The 13,258-nt window shown below is 43.3% G+C and overlaps 1 protein-coding gene across 2 annotated transcripts; it reads right to left on the reverse strand.

Annotated features, from left to right (window-relative positions):
* Nucleotides 1-198: 198 nt before the first annotated feature.
* On the reverse strand, nt 199-12,739 carry LOC143335125 (phosphatidate phosphatase LPIN2). 2 transcript variants are annotated; one of them, XM_076754300.1, is made up of 20 exons: nt 12,653-12,739; nt 8,445-8,645; nt 8,267-8,362; nt 7,900-8,165; nt 7,376-7,483; nt 7,130-7,241; nt 6,230-7,037; nt 6,038-6,131; nt 5,678-5,865; nt 5,470-5,563; nt 5,279-5,348; nt 4,990-5,082; nt 4,604-4,662; nt 3,752-3,902; nt 3,469-3,617; nt 3,240-3,326; nt 2,707-2,859; nt 2,503-2,617; nt 2,014-2,117; nt 199-1,845 (listed from the first exon to the last, which is right to left on the reverse strand). In XM_076754300.1, the coding sequence occupies exons 2-20, from the start codon at nt 8,634-8,636 to the stop codon at nt 1,695-1,697; spliced, it is 3,090 nt and encodes a 1,029-aa protein (XP_076610415.1). In that variant the 5' UTR covers nt 8,637-8,645; nt 12,653-12,739; the 3' UTR covers nt 199-1,694. The 2 variants fall into 2 exon arrangements, with proteins under 2 accessions (XP_076610415.1, XP_076610424.1); XM_076754309.1 differs by having other exon boundaries at nt 7,130-7,238; nt 12,653-12,689.
* Nucleotides 12,740-13,258: the final 519 nt, after the last annotated feature.

Genomic DNA, 13,258 nt, shown 5'->3' on the forward strand with positions numbered 1-13,258 from the left:
ATCAGCCTGACAGCCAGATGAGCGCGTCGAACAAACCTTTGACCAGTCTGCCCCACTGTCTCACACGGTCACTCCCAGTATGGGCATATTCGCAGATTCAATATTTCTTGTGCAAATTACTGTGTATCCTTTATTGCACATATATGCATAATAGTGTTAAAATACAAAATAAATAAATACTACGCAGTGAATTGTAAATTTTACTTGTGCACGTTTATTTCCCAAAAGACAGAGACATTATGATGTAAATATTAACAGAGCAATCAATCATTTCACATTCAAACTGGGGGACAAACAGGCAGTTGAGTTTTACATTTATTTATAATTCTATACATTTGGTTTAAAAAGCAACAGCAAAAATCCTCATTTCCACTGCATCTCCATACAGCTGGATGAAAGGTACGCAAAAATAATAAATATAGCAGTGTCTTTATAGCACAAAGGCACAGCGCCGGGCTACTGTAAATTTCCCTGCAAGGTCAGTTTTACACATCTGTGGAATTAAAGTCACCGTCAGTCTGACCCACCTCTGCATTCATGTAGTGTACAAACATTTCTAAACTTGGTAGTGTGGTACCCAAAAGGAAGCACAATGTGCACGTTTGATCACGTCCTCAGATCAACTTATTACAAAAAAATAAAGCTACTGTCCCCTGCAGCTAACACCTATTCCATACTAATCTGCAGGCTTGACTCAGCAGTTATCACACCTAACGCTGAGCGTCCCGTGCAGAGCTACAAACACTTATGACTCAGGTGAGCCAAATGTAATTCGAAAACACTTCTGTGCTTGACAAAAATGATCTCTAACGACAGCATAATGCTCAGCATCACTCCGGGCAAACCCCACTTATCTCATCCTTACTTGGGTCAAACAGACTCTAAAATAATGCAAAGAATTTTAAATAGTCTCCCAACATATTTGGTTGCTTGGTACAAAACCCGTCCCCATAATGCTCAGATTTGAAGACATTCCCCGTTGTCAACAACACAGAGACACGCAATCTTTCTTATTTCGACTGAATAAAGGACAACAGGTGTGTTTTGTGGCTGTGTGTGAGTGTGCCTGCCCGGGACCGTTTGAATTTCCAGATCAGTCACAAAAAACAAGCAATTGCAATTGGACAATTTTGGCATGTGTAGGATTTAAGCCTGACTCAATACTCATCTAATACAGCTCAACTTCTATACCAATGTGTTTTTGGCAAGTGTTCAGATCTGAAATGTGTGACAGTGTTGAGAGTTAAACGGATAGACTGTTTAAATTCATGTTTTGGAATGATTGTGGTTCTGGTGCACACAATAACAAAAGGCTATAACAGTCTAAAGGTATATTTGTCCAGTTGTGTCATGTTCATTGTAGGATTTTCACATAAAAATAGCAAAATATTGCGTAAACAGCCACAGCCAGTTTAAGCGCTGAGATTAAGTACAGTATACTGCTTTGTACACTTAGATGAAATGTAGAGCTTTTTGACTTAATCTGGCTCAGTCTTTGTCAGGCGGCACAGTGGCCTCTGTGTGTTCTGGTTTATTCAGTGTCTCATGAACAGGCACTAAAGTTGGCAGGTCTATCAAAGGCAATACTCAGGCATGCTGGGAAAAATCCTTTGGAAATCCTCTGAAGAAGGAGCGAACAAAAATAAGAGTATACGTTGCTTATGTGCTTTTGGTAACTGTGGGTGTGTGTGTGTCTACAGTAGGGCATCCAGGTCCAGTTCTGGCAGAGGCTCCTTCCAGTAAGAGAAACTGCTGTAATCAGGACAGTCCAACACAGTGGACGAGCTGCCGTCGACAGACAGCATGGGGAAGAAATGTTCCACCAACTCACTGAGGTGGCTGTACCTGCAAAACACACGCACACACACAGTTCCATTAATAATAAATAACCACGTACATGTGAAATATCACATAACAAGCATTCAGCCCAGTCTGCCAGTATATTTTTGATACCACTCAGAATCAAGTCAGAAGTTTTCAAAGACTAAAAGAAGCTGAAAGAGGTACACGTACGAGGACTTGTTGCCTTTCGTCCTCTCCTGGATGAGCTCTCCTTTTGGGTTGACGGTAAATAACCTGGTGTCAGGCACCCCAACCTGCTTATAGGCGTACGCATCCTGCAACATCAAGGGCAGCAAAGCAATAGAGTCAAACAGGCCTGTCACTGTAGCCTGTGCAGTATCTGTGTACACTAACTATTGTTTGTTACAGCACTAATCCACAATCAATCATTAAACCAGTATTTACTTTATACCCACAAGCAAACCCCAGACTTTACTACTTTTGTCACTCTTCCTCTAACCTGCTGGAGTATATGACAGGATGTGTACATGAAATAGGTAAAAACATTTAAACCAGGCAAAGAATTTTGTGATTATGTACAAACCCAGAGGCTAAAATCATGAACAAAATGCAACTTAGAACCTGGAAAATCTTGACTGACAATAGACTTGTTGCTGAAGGCTGCTCATGTTTGTAGAGCCAGTCAGCAGCATTGCTTACGTTGGTCCTGTTGCCGAAGGCTGCGTAGAAGGGTCGTCTCTGTGGGTTGAACAGGTCCCTGATGTCACTCAGACAGGCAATTTTAAAAACCTCCGGCTTCTTCTCAATAACCTCTCTGCACGGGTCAGGACAGACATAGTCAAAGCGGATATCTCTCTGAGAAGGGCACTATCTGTAAAGTAGTTCAGTAGTTGTATTTGTTACCTGTGTAGCGCTGAAAAGAGGCTGCTGGGAGCCAGCAGTACAGGCCCTTTAGGGAGGACCGTGCCTTTGTCATTGACCCACCGAAGGTAGTCCTTAGTGATGGCAGCCATACCAATGGCCCGCGCTGAACAATACAGGAACTTATAGCCATTTCTACAAGGAAAGGAGCAAACATATTAGCATTTTAGTTCAGTAAAACCAAGCAAGCATTAAGATCCTGAACCCCTTCAACAACACACGAGTACTGTATCCTGTTTTTCTGGATTTGTGTAACAAAAGATTAGCACTTCAATCTTTGTTCAATTAACTGAACAGCTGAACTCTGTTTGAAAAGCACAACATAAGACATGTGATTAGATGATCAACAGAAGTGACATCAGAATGAAATCATCAGCAGTGGATCTGTGTTTGTTTGCTGTGGTGTGAGTCACATGTGAGAAAGCTCAGTCAAGAAACTTGTAAAAAGGAAAAAAAAGAGAGTGATGTTTGTTGCTCTTTGTTGGTAATATTTTCCAAAAAGGGATTTGACATACTGGTGTATTTTGTGGTAGAGTTTGGCGATGCCTTTATGTGTCCAGTCTTTTCCAAACTGAGGGAGAATATGACCCAGAGCATCAGACCTGAGGGGACAGACAGCGAAGACCACTCACAATACTGTGACAATTCAAACCAATCAGCCGCTCTCAATGAAATGCTCTGTATCCAGTTGTCTGTTGGACTATCTATACACCATAGAGTGCAAGGACAGGCAGTTGTTTTTACTTAGTGATGGTGCCGTCTATGTCTGATATGATGACGCGATCGTCCCAGTTCCACAGGTAGATGGCAGCCTCACAGCGACAGGTGCCTTGGTACTGTGTGGTCACACTGAACACCACCTTGTTGGCTCCTTCACGCAGGTTTAAGTGCTCCTGGTTATGAGAAAAGACGGTGTTAGTTAAAGTAACTAAAACCACGAGGGAGCTGGTCATCCTCTACATACACGAGACAGCAGAGTGAAATCTTTTCCGTGTGTGTATGAATGTGTGCCTGTTGTCTCTCTTACGATCTGTTCGGAGGTCAGACGGAGTGATTTGCGGTACATCTGGCTGATACACTGAGTGGCGTTGAGGGTTTCTGTTGATAGGCTGGGAGCAATGGTGGCTTTGCGGCCAAGGCCCGCTGCCTCATCGCTGTCGATGTCATCCAAAGTGGCTCTGGAGAAATGACAAGCCTCCAATTAAAACTTTGATTAACTGTGAGTTATCAATAATTATCAATAAATAGATACACTATGAACACTTTGTATCATTGATTGGCTGTCTGATATGCTGACATACAGTAGCTACTCATAGTTCAGTGTCATGACAGCTGTTCTTGTTGGAGTAAAGTGCTGTATGGATCAAACTTTGGCACACTCTGGTGGTGCAAAGGTAAACTGCATTCACAGAGAGCAACTGTGATAATTCTACTTGGGTTTCTCTGTGTTTTCATCTGTTTCCACTGCAGCTGTGTTTGTCTCCTTAGGAGCTCATTAATAAAAGGAAGAAATTCAGTAGACAAGATACGAATCCCCACCAAATTCTGAATTTGACATTTGGATGAAATTGATGGAGGCAGATGAGGCCTGTGACATAATTTGCTGCTGATTACAGCAATAGTTAATGCCTGCTTTTAATTCTTTTTCTGACTGAGAGCCAGTATTTCTGGCTAAAGTTTTGGCACATTTACAGAACTGACTAGAACTCCTCTCGCTTTTCCAGCAAAACATCTGAAAGTCCTTAAGTAAACTCAAACACGAGAGCGCAGTCAAACAGCTGTGGATCAGCAGGAGCAAATTCCAACTGACACACAGCATGTTAGGCTTTACGAGGTTTATTATCTCGTGTTAGGTCATTTTCTCAGTGAAGTGACTTACTTTACTGTGGTAGAAACACTTGCCAGTGGCTCCTCTTGCTCATCCTTTGAGTTCTTTTGCTGAAAAACAAGGGCGGTTACCCAATCAGCTACATTCTCACCAACAACAACGTCAAATGACAAAGGTGTTTTTTATGAACAGATCATAGAGCAACCAGTTGTGTCTGACGTGACCCTTCAGCTGCTTCAATCTCTACCACCCTTGTACCTCTTTTGTCTTACAACATGGAGAGAGCATAAAAACCAACCCTAGCTAATAAGGCCACACCTGAAAACCCTGTTAACAACAATGGACGGATTATTTCGTGTAGGTGCAAACACGTGACATTTCTTTTCTTGCTGGCGCACTCAGTGAATAACCAGTAGCAGGAGTTCCTCGGAATGTACCTGGCTATTGTCCATGTCTCTTCTCCTCCAGGAGAACCACCAGCGTCCAGACTTTTTGGGCATCTTGTCCTTCACCAGCTGCTCTATTGTACTCTATACAACACATACACACACACACAAAGAGGGCAATGATTTTATTGGTCTTGTCATCACATTCACTGGCAAACTAAGATCCGTCTGTTTTATGCAGTAAAAAGTGCTCAGCAATAAGCTTGATTAATGTTTGTAACTGGATATTAAGGATGCCTAATTAATTAACATTACTGAGGTCGAGGGTAGAAGCAAATACCTTGGGAAGGTTTTTCTGGAATGTCGTCATTGATAAAACCATTGGAGCCGCCACTGCCCAGTTATAATAGCTGATGAACAATCACAGATAGAAACTTGTTTGAAATGACCCTTTAAGAACATCCTCTTAAATACAGAGACAATCAAACAGCAGACGTTTTGTAATGCAAACTGCAGAAGTCCAGATCTTACTTGGAGTTGATGCAGACCACAAGGCTTGGGTCCTCAATTATTCCTGGATTGCTGGCAAAGTCCTGGTACGTCACAATGTGCTCCATAAACTTTTCTGGATTAACAGAAAAAACAATATGATTTGACTCCACTGGGAGATGCCGTTCACTCCTTCATGTACGAGCGCATGTTGTAGATACAGAACAGCAGCATGGATTCGCTCCATCACCTTTAGTGATTTGGCTGGTGTCTCCCTCTTGTCCACAGAGGGACATGCTGACATCCATGTTGTAGGAGGTGGAATCTGACAGGTATTCTGTGCCGCTGTCCATGGCCCCGCTGCCCACTGACTGAGGCGACTGGCTGCCTGAGCGGGAGCCCTGCTCCAGCCCTTGCTGAGACGCTCCCTCTGTCTCACTGCAGGGACAACAGACACTCAGTTCTTCTCCAATAAAGGGCAACACTTCTTTAATAGCACAGCACAGTTATTATAGAGTTATTTCATTAGCGATCCATGACTGTGGACACTGTGGGAATTAGTGACATCGCTGCCTGTCTTGTGAAGAATATCCATTTTGTGTCTTTTTACCTCTTGGGGAAGTAAAGTGCAGCCACCTCAGGGTCCAACGTGGTCAGATCATCCAAGTAAATATCTGCTGGTCCTAGATGGTGATTACGTTTACCTGCAACAAAATGGCACATGAACCCAACTGGTGAACACTGACATACCGGACACCTAAAGTGTAAGGACACAAAAAAGTCCCTTAGAAAAATGTGTCACCTTTCCTCTTCTCCTGTTGCTCCACTTTGGAGGATGCCTCAGAAGAGTGTGGTAACCCCTCTGCACTCCAGCTGGTGTCAGCATCTCTCCCTTCAGCTTCTGGTGCAGTTTCAGGCCCTCCAGGTCCAGCGTCCTCCTCCCCACCCTCCGCACAGGGATCTATCCCACTGTCCCCTTCACTGACAGGGGCACTGCTGGTGGATCCCTGTTCACTGTGCTCCAAACAGGCACCCTGCTGTTGTGACTGTGCTAACTCCGTGCTACTCAGACTTGTTGCTGTGCAGTCTTCGCTCTCTTTGATGAGTTGTTTTTGTGGGTTTTTTGGTTCGGTCACACTGACCACGCTATTAGTCATTGAGGGGCTAATTATATCAGTCACAGTGCTAATATGCTCAACACTGGTTGTGCTTTCTTTGCTGCCAAGAGAATCTGTGCCATTAATTAGATTGGCTGAATAACAAGACAAGCTCTCCTCTTCCTGTAATGTGGATTCGAGTGCCTGTATCGAGTCCACATTGGTCTTCGCTGATGGAGCAGCAGAGCTGGAGAGTTCACTGGGGGTGGAATGGGTAATGCGAGAGTTTTTCTCCTTGGTTAAAGGGGTTGTTTGCATAGTGTGGCTACCAAGGTCTAGGGATTGAGTCCTGGGTTGTGGTCTGACCACTGTAACGCTGCCCACTCTGCCACAGTTGATCACTGGCTCATAGCCCATGTCAAAGGAGTTCTGTCTCTCAATGGTGCGGAAATGTGAACTGCTGGAAGGGGAGATGCGCTGCAGCTCCACCAGTGCCCGCTCTGACTGACACAGCTGTGAGGGGAGAGCAGAGAGGCATGACAATCTCAAGTCTACAGCACGAGCAGGCAGTGAAAGTATTTACATGTGTATGTGTGTTGCCATACCATAGGAAAACCTCCCCAGTTCCACTGTATCTGAGGTCCAGAGGACTCCTGGGGTTTAACAAGAAGCTCAGAGTCGCTCTTAGGAGAGGATGGCCGGCTGCAGAACACACTGCTGAGAAGATAAGAAGGGGGATAAAGAAAGAAATTTAGGACAGGAGCCACTAAATAAACCAATGTTATTTTATCTCTGTGGGGTTGCTCAGTACAAACATCAATTAATTTATCATAAAAATGAACCTTGCTCACCTTTCTGAGGGCGACTGCTCTCCATCTGAGTGTGGATGAGTGTCTCTGGTTTGTGCGGCCCCGAGCTCTTCACTTAACTCGTCAGACAGCGAGTAGTACACTGATTTACTTTAACACACACAGGAAGATATTTTTTTTAACTACTGTTAACTTTGAACTCGCAAAAACTGAACCACAGGACTCCCTGCGCAAATGTTGCTCCAATTAATCCCGCTGAGAATCAACACCACAGTATGTACGCAGCCCGATGCAGTTTTCAGCTGCTCTCTGCTCAGTTTTATTCTGGCAGCGGCGGTCCTGCACACTGAATTAAACAGTGGACAAAACATTGAAATACCAACATGTAACAAGATCAGCAATAACAAAAACCCATTTCAAGCATGCTGCTTTAGATGCATCATTACTGTGTGCATTTGTGGATTCATTTACTAACAATATGCAAAAACCACTGCATTATTGAAGATGAAGCTCTTTCCTGTTTGCAGAATGCTGAGAGCGTCAGTTCGTCTGTTTTAATCACTGACCTGACTTGCAGTGGTGTGATGGGCTGCTCTTTAGCAGGAGTCTCCAGTCCAGCCCGATCACCTTCTCTCTCCCTCTCTCTTTCTCTCTCATCTGATGAGGAGTTGGCCTCTTCTCTCAGGTGAGTGTCAGAGCGAATGCGTTTGCGACGGCGTTTCTTCCTGCGGGTGCCAGACCCCGCGATGAAGGATCCCTCAGGGGTCTCCTCGATCTCCTCGGGGTCTTCAAAAGGAATTGGGGAGGTGCACAAATGGGCTGGGACCTGGGACTGAGGGGGGGTAAAAAGAAAAGTTTAGGATGACGCACCAAACTGACGCACTGTTACTAAAGAATTGAGGAAATGGTTCTCATCTCTGGTTCTCATCTTACCTCCATGTTTTCATTTTCCTCCACAAAAAAAGCCTCTCCATTGTCACCCAGCTTCATGTGGAGGTCAACCGCTTCTCCATTTATCTCAATATCCACCTACAATCACAGTGATGCACATATGTGTCAAAGAATGACCAAAAGCAGAGAGAGAGAGATAACTTTAGTAGAAAATACTGACAATTTTCTCCTTGGAGCGCAGCACGCCCAGCTTGCCGAAGCGGACGTGAAAGGGGGAACACTGGAACGATCCATCAGGCTGCCGCACCACAATGACGTCGATCCCTCCGGTAAGAGTGGCGGGGTTGAGGCCGCGGTACAGCTCCTTCACCGTCACGAATACTGTCTCTGCCAACTGGCCCACAATATTCATGGTTTGGGACTGGAAACAAAAAAAACTAGAAGTGAGAACAGTGCCATGACACAGGAACAAAAAGTGCCTGCATTCACTGTTTTCAGCTGTCTGCGGTTTGATCCTTCACCCTTTTTTTCCACAGTGTCAACAGCACTCAAAATATCATCCATTTATAGTAAATATAAGAGCCGCTATTAAAGCTCCTCATTCTAATGGTCATGCCAATTAACCAAATTAACTGATACTGATACAACACAGTGTTTAATTAAGAAGCCATATGTTCAGAGTTTAACCCTTCCACTAAGGTTAACTTCAAACGAGGGCTGACTGTCTGTCTTTAATGAATATAACTCGTCAGTTCCGTCAACATAAATACATGAAGGCAGCAGGCTAATCCAATAAAGGCAGAAAATTATTATGAAATAATAATAACATTGCTGTTTGACTGCCCCGCTAATACAGGTTAGCTTCCCTTTGTGTGAAGTAAATGGGAGAGCAACAGTTTTTTGTCCACACTGAACATGTTTTTGAAAAAGCTAAACAGCAAGAAATATGGACTGAGGCTGAATATTTTTAGTTTTTTTTTAGAGTTAAAAACATGTTGGGAAGTTTGGAAGTGATTAACTCCATCTTTTTTCAACAAGTTTTGACTTTTAGACTTTACTTCGCTCTGGAGTCATTAAAAACTGGATTTCAGATTGATCAGACACAATCACAGGTGCATACGCAGCATCGCACCTACAAATAGTATGATACTAATATTAGTGGAGCCTCATCTTTAATACTCAATAATAATACTGGTTTAAACAGAGTGAACAGACATACACCAAAAACAACAACAACACATTACTGACCATCATGACTAATGGGCTAAAGGTCAACAGCCGGGAGGGAAGATGACATGTATCTAGAGGTTTGTCACTAAGACAACAGAAACTATGATGATGATGATGATGATGATGTGAAAAGGTTCACTTAGGTGGAGCTCCAGCATAGTTAGATACAGTGCAAAATATGATTTATTTGTCCACACAGTAATACAAATGTGAGACCAAAGACAGCACGAATTCTAGCTGATTTTCAAACATTAGTTCATTGTAAGTTAAGTTGAAAAAAGGCTCAACACAATCATGTCCCTTTGGTATCCTTTTCCCCTCAGCAGGCCACAACATGTCCAGCAACAAGGGGCTTCAGTAAGATGAGAAGTCAAAGTTTGCCAAAGGCTACTGAAAACATCACATTTGACCTAGTTTGTACCTGCAACAACACTGCAGGGCCGTCAAAGTAGCTTTTGTGGCATCCAGGAACAAGTATGTGACCTCAATTACGAGCACCTGTTCCACGCAATACTATTTTAAATTTAACTGAACCTGAAGTGAAGCTAAAAACTGGAGCTCAGCGGAGGTAACTTGAAGTCAATACTACAGCTCTGCAACTAATTCTACCTTTGTGAAGCTTACACTGTTTTGTTTTTGCTGACACAACTTAGGACCTAAATGGATCACAAGAGACAGGTGTGTCAGGATTTGTCAGGTTCTACTGAGCCCCAGAATTCAATCCAAGTCTAAACAACCGTAATCTACATAATCTGCTTTTACTGTCCTGAGGAAGAACAGCACAAAGTCTAGGTAAACTTGGGCGGCTGAAAACATAAAGAGTGACTCAAACCTGTCTATAGCATCATCTGTCCATAGTCCACATTATCAGTCTCATGTCTTACCCACATTGAAGGATGTGGATGTCCCCTCCTAACCAGGCAGTGATCCCTTGACCTCCCTTCTGCCATACGACACCACTATAAAGGCTTTTCGCAGCACAGGAGCTCAGGAACAGTCCCAAGAAGAAACTTTACCTCCATTTCCACCAGAGGAACCTGTCAACTCCCTCCCCCAGGATGCTCAGCTACATCTCACTGTTAGAGCCAATTAACCCCCCCATATCTGTCTGGAAATATACGGCTACATTTTGTTAGCTTTGATAACTGAGTCGTGGCCTCAAAAGGTTGTGCAGTTGATTATAACTGCTAAGCTAAATAGAAGTTTCCACTTGATCAGTGGTCATCAGAGATGACAGCGCTCCAGTCCTCTCCGGTCTGAGCTTGGACGCAAAATCTAGCAATCCACGAGAGAGTCCCAGTATATTCAGTCACACACCGATGCTTCCTCTATCTCACACAATTTCACAGGCGCACACACACACTCTCCTGTCACACTGAATTCATACTTCCCCACTTGCACTGCACATGACAGCCAGACCAGCAGTTTCTGAAAGGCTCGGACAGGCTATTCAAACACGCTTGGCATGAAAACGCACACACACAAGCTGAGCGATCACACAGTTTCTGGGCTTGACCACAGCTCTCTGGTCCATCAGAGATGAGGGGGATTCTCCAGCAGTCACGCTCTACCAGCACTGGAAAATCCATCAAAAGCCAAGCCGACTTGGGAGAAGCTCAAGCAAATAACTTGTCGAAATAAACTTTGATGGATATCACGGCCCGTGCTGCCTACGGAGGAGGAGGACATGACAGAAAGGTAGGCCTCAGCTGGGAAACAATGTCTAGCAAAAAGAGTAGTCACAAGAGTTGATGTAGCCAATCACTTTGTGCAGTATAAGCAAACAGAGAAAGAAAAAGCAACGCTCTGGCCAATCATGTGACTGATCCCAGAGCACAAATGTAAAATATGAGCGTGGAGCTCATGGCCTTCTGATGCGAATTACCTCTTTCTGCACCCGTTCAGGCTCCTGTACCTGATTTGGAGTGATATTTGTCTGAAATTGCCAGGTCAGCTGTATTTAGAAAGCGCAAAAGGACAAAAGCCTGCAGTAGATAATAGTGGTCAAAGATTTTTAAGTTTAGGGCGAAAGAAGTGTGACAGCAGAGACAGATAGGGAGAGTCAAACTGATGTACAAGGATCAAATGTTTCTAATGTATTAAGCACATTCCTGTACTTCTCCCTCGTACATAAACCAGCACAGTTCCAAGGTTCACTGCCTCCACGCTCACTCAGCGAGGAATTCAAACCGATGACGTTGACACTAGATCTCCATCTAAGCACTGTTTTCATTGTGTATTAATCCTTTTTTGACTAACTGATTAATCATTTTGTCTGAAAGGTCAAACATTTGTTCTGAAAGGTCAACATGACAGCAATGCAAAACTGACAGATATTCACATTAAAATAATACAAAACTCTTCATGAAGATTTGAATGGTGATTAAGCAAAACCCTGACATATTTGCTTAATCGAGTATCACAATGATTGCTGGTGACACACTATTGCATTTAGTACACCGGTTTCCCAATGTTTAGAGCCAGCCAGTGTGTGGAGACTAGTCTTGGCTTTTACTGGTCATTTCCTCCTGAGACACAGACACACAGAGGTCACCTCACTCTAATGCAATGATATTCAGCTGATGTGTTGCCTGTAAAACTGTCTGCTCCATCAGACTTTACGATTACATAATATGTGTCATCATCACTGACAGTACTGAGAAAGTCAGTGCCCCGGGGTGCAGAAAAATTGGGTGAAGGTCTTGTGCTGAACAGCGATTTCCTACCGGATTTTTTAAAATGATACATACGTTAAAGACACTCTTACTCAGTTTAGGTTAGCCATGTGTTGCAACATGTCAGATAATTAACGCACAGACAGACAACTTCCGCACAATGTCATCGTATGGCGCAACCCAGTGAAAGTCTCGACACTCAAACACCAGCAAAGAAACACGTCTGCTCTGCTCTTCATTCAAACGCTTTCAGACTACAGACCCGTCTTCTTTATAAAAACAGCTATAGCTCCCTGCTCACACCTTCGTTACAAACTTGCTTTGTTTCATAACGAATTCAGTGTTGAAACATATCGACGAGTTCTTAACACGACGTGCGAGAGACAGCGAGTAAAAAGTAATGTTATAAACTGACAAAACTCCGTTAGCTCTCACTAATTTACATGTTTCACGACTGTTTAAGATGTTACAGACAGTTTATTCTTTCTACGCTGATGCTGAGACAGAGGAGACGGCAGCTTACCTCACGGGTGACTTTTCAGATTGAAATAACGATTACCATCCTGGACGCTTCCTAGTATGCTGCGCCTGCGCAGAACACGAGCCAGTCACTCCAACAGCCAATGAGCACACTGGAAAGGAGCACATGACCCGCCTCTCGGGTTATTTTGTAAACAAAGCGTTCAGCCGTGCGTACAATCCTTCAGTTTTTAATTTGTCTTTATAGGGTCCGATAAGGAATGAACAGATTGTAATTATATTTCACATTCGATCAAATCTGTAAAGATTTTATTAACATTTTAACGTTTTTGGCTGTTGATGAGCGCCATCTCGGTGAACAGAGCCTCTTAGTTTAATTACAGCAAAGCCCTCACGAAACCGTGTACAATGATGTGTAAAGTAAAACTGTTGTTAACTCACATGACAAATCAATTAATTAATCAGCATATAGTGATTCAATACTATTGATTCCGAAATTATTTGAATAACACACATAAACATGTATTTACTTGTACATTTAACAAGCTTTGCCCATAGTACCTTACAAAGTAAAGTTAAATACCAGAGGACAGTGAAATATTTGCAGTAAACACGAGGCAGTGCTTCTCTCAAGTGCTCTGCCTTTATT

The sequence above is a fragment of the Chaetodon auriga genome, chromosome 2 (assembly GCF_051107435.1).
Source record: "Chaetodon auriga isolate fChaAug3 chromosome 2, fChaAug3.hap1, whole genome shotgun sequence".
Lineage (NCBI taxonomy): Eukaryota > Metazoa > Chordata > Actinopteri > Chaetodontiformes > Chaetodontidae > Chaetodon > Chaetodon auriga.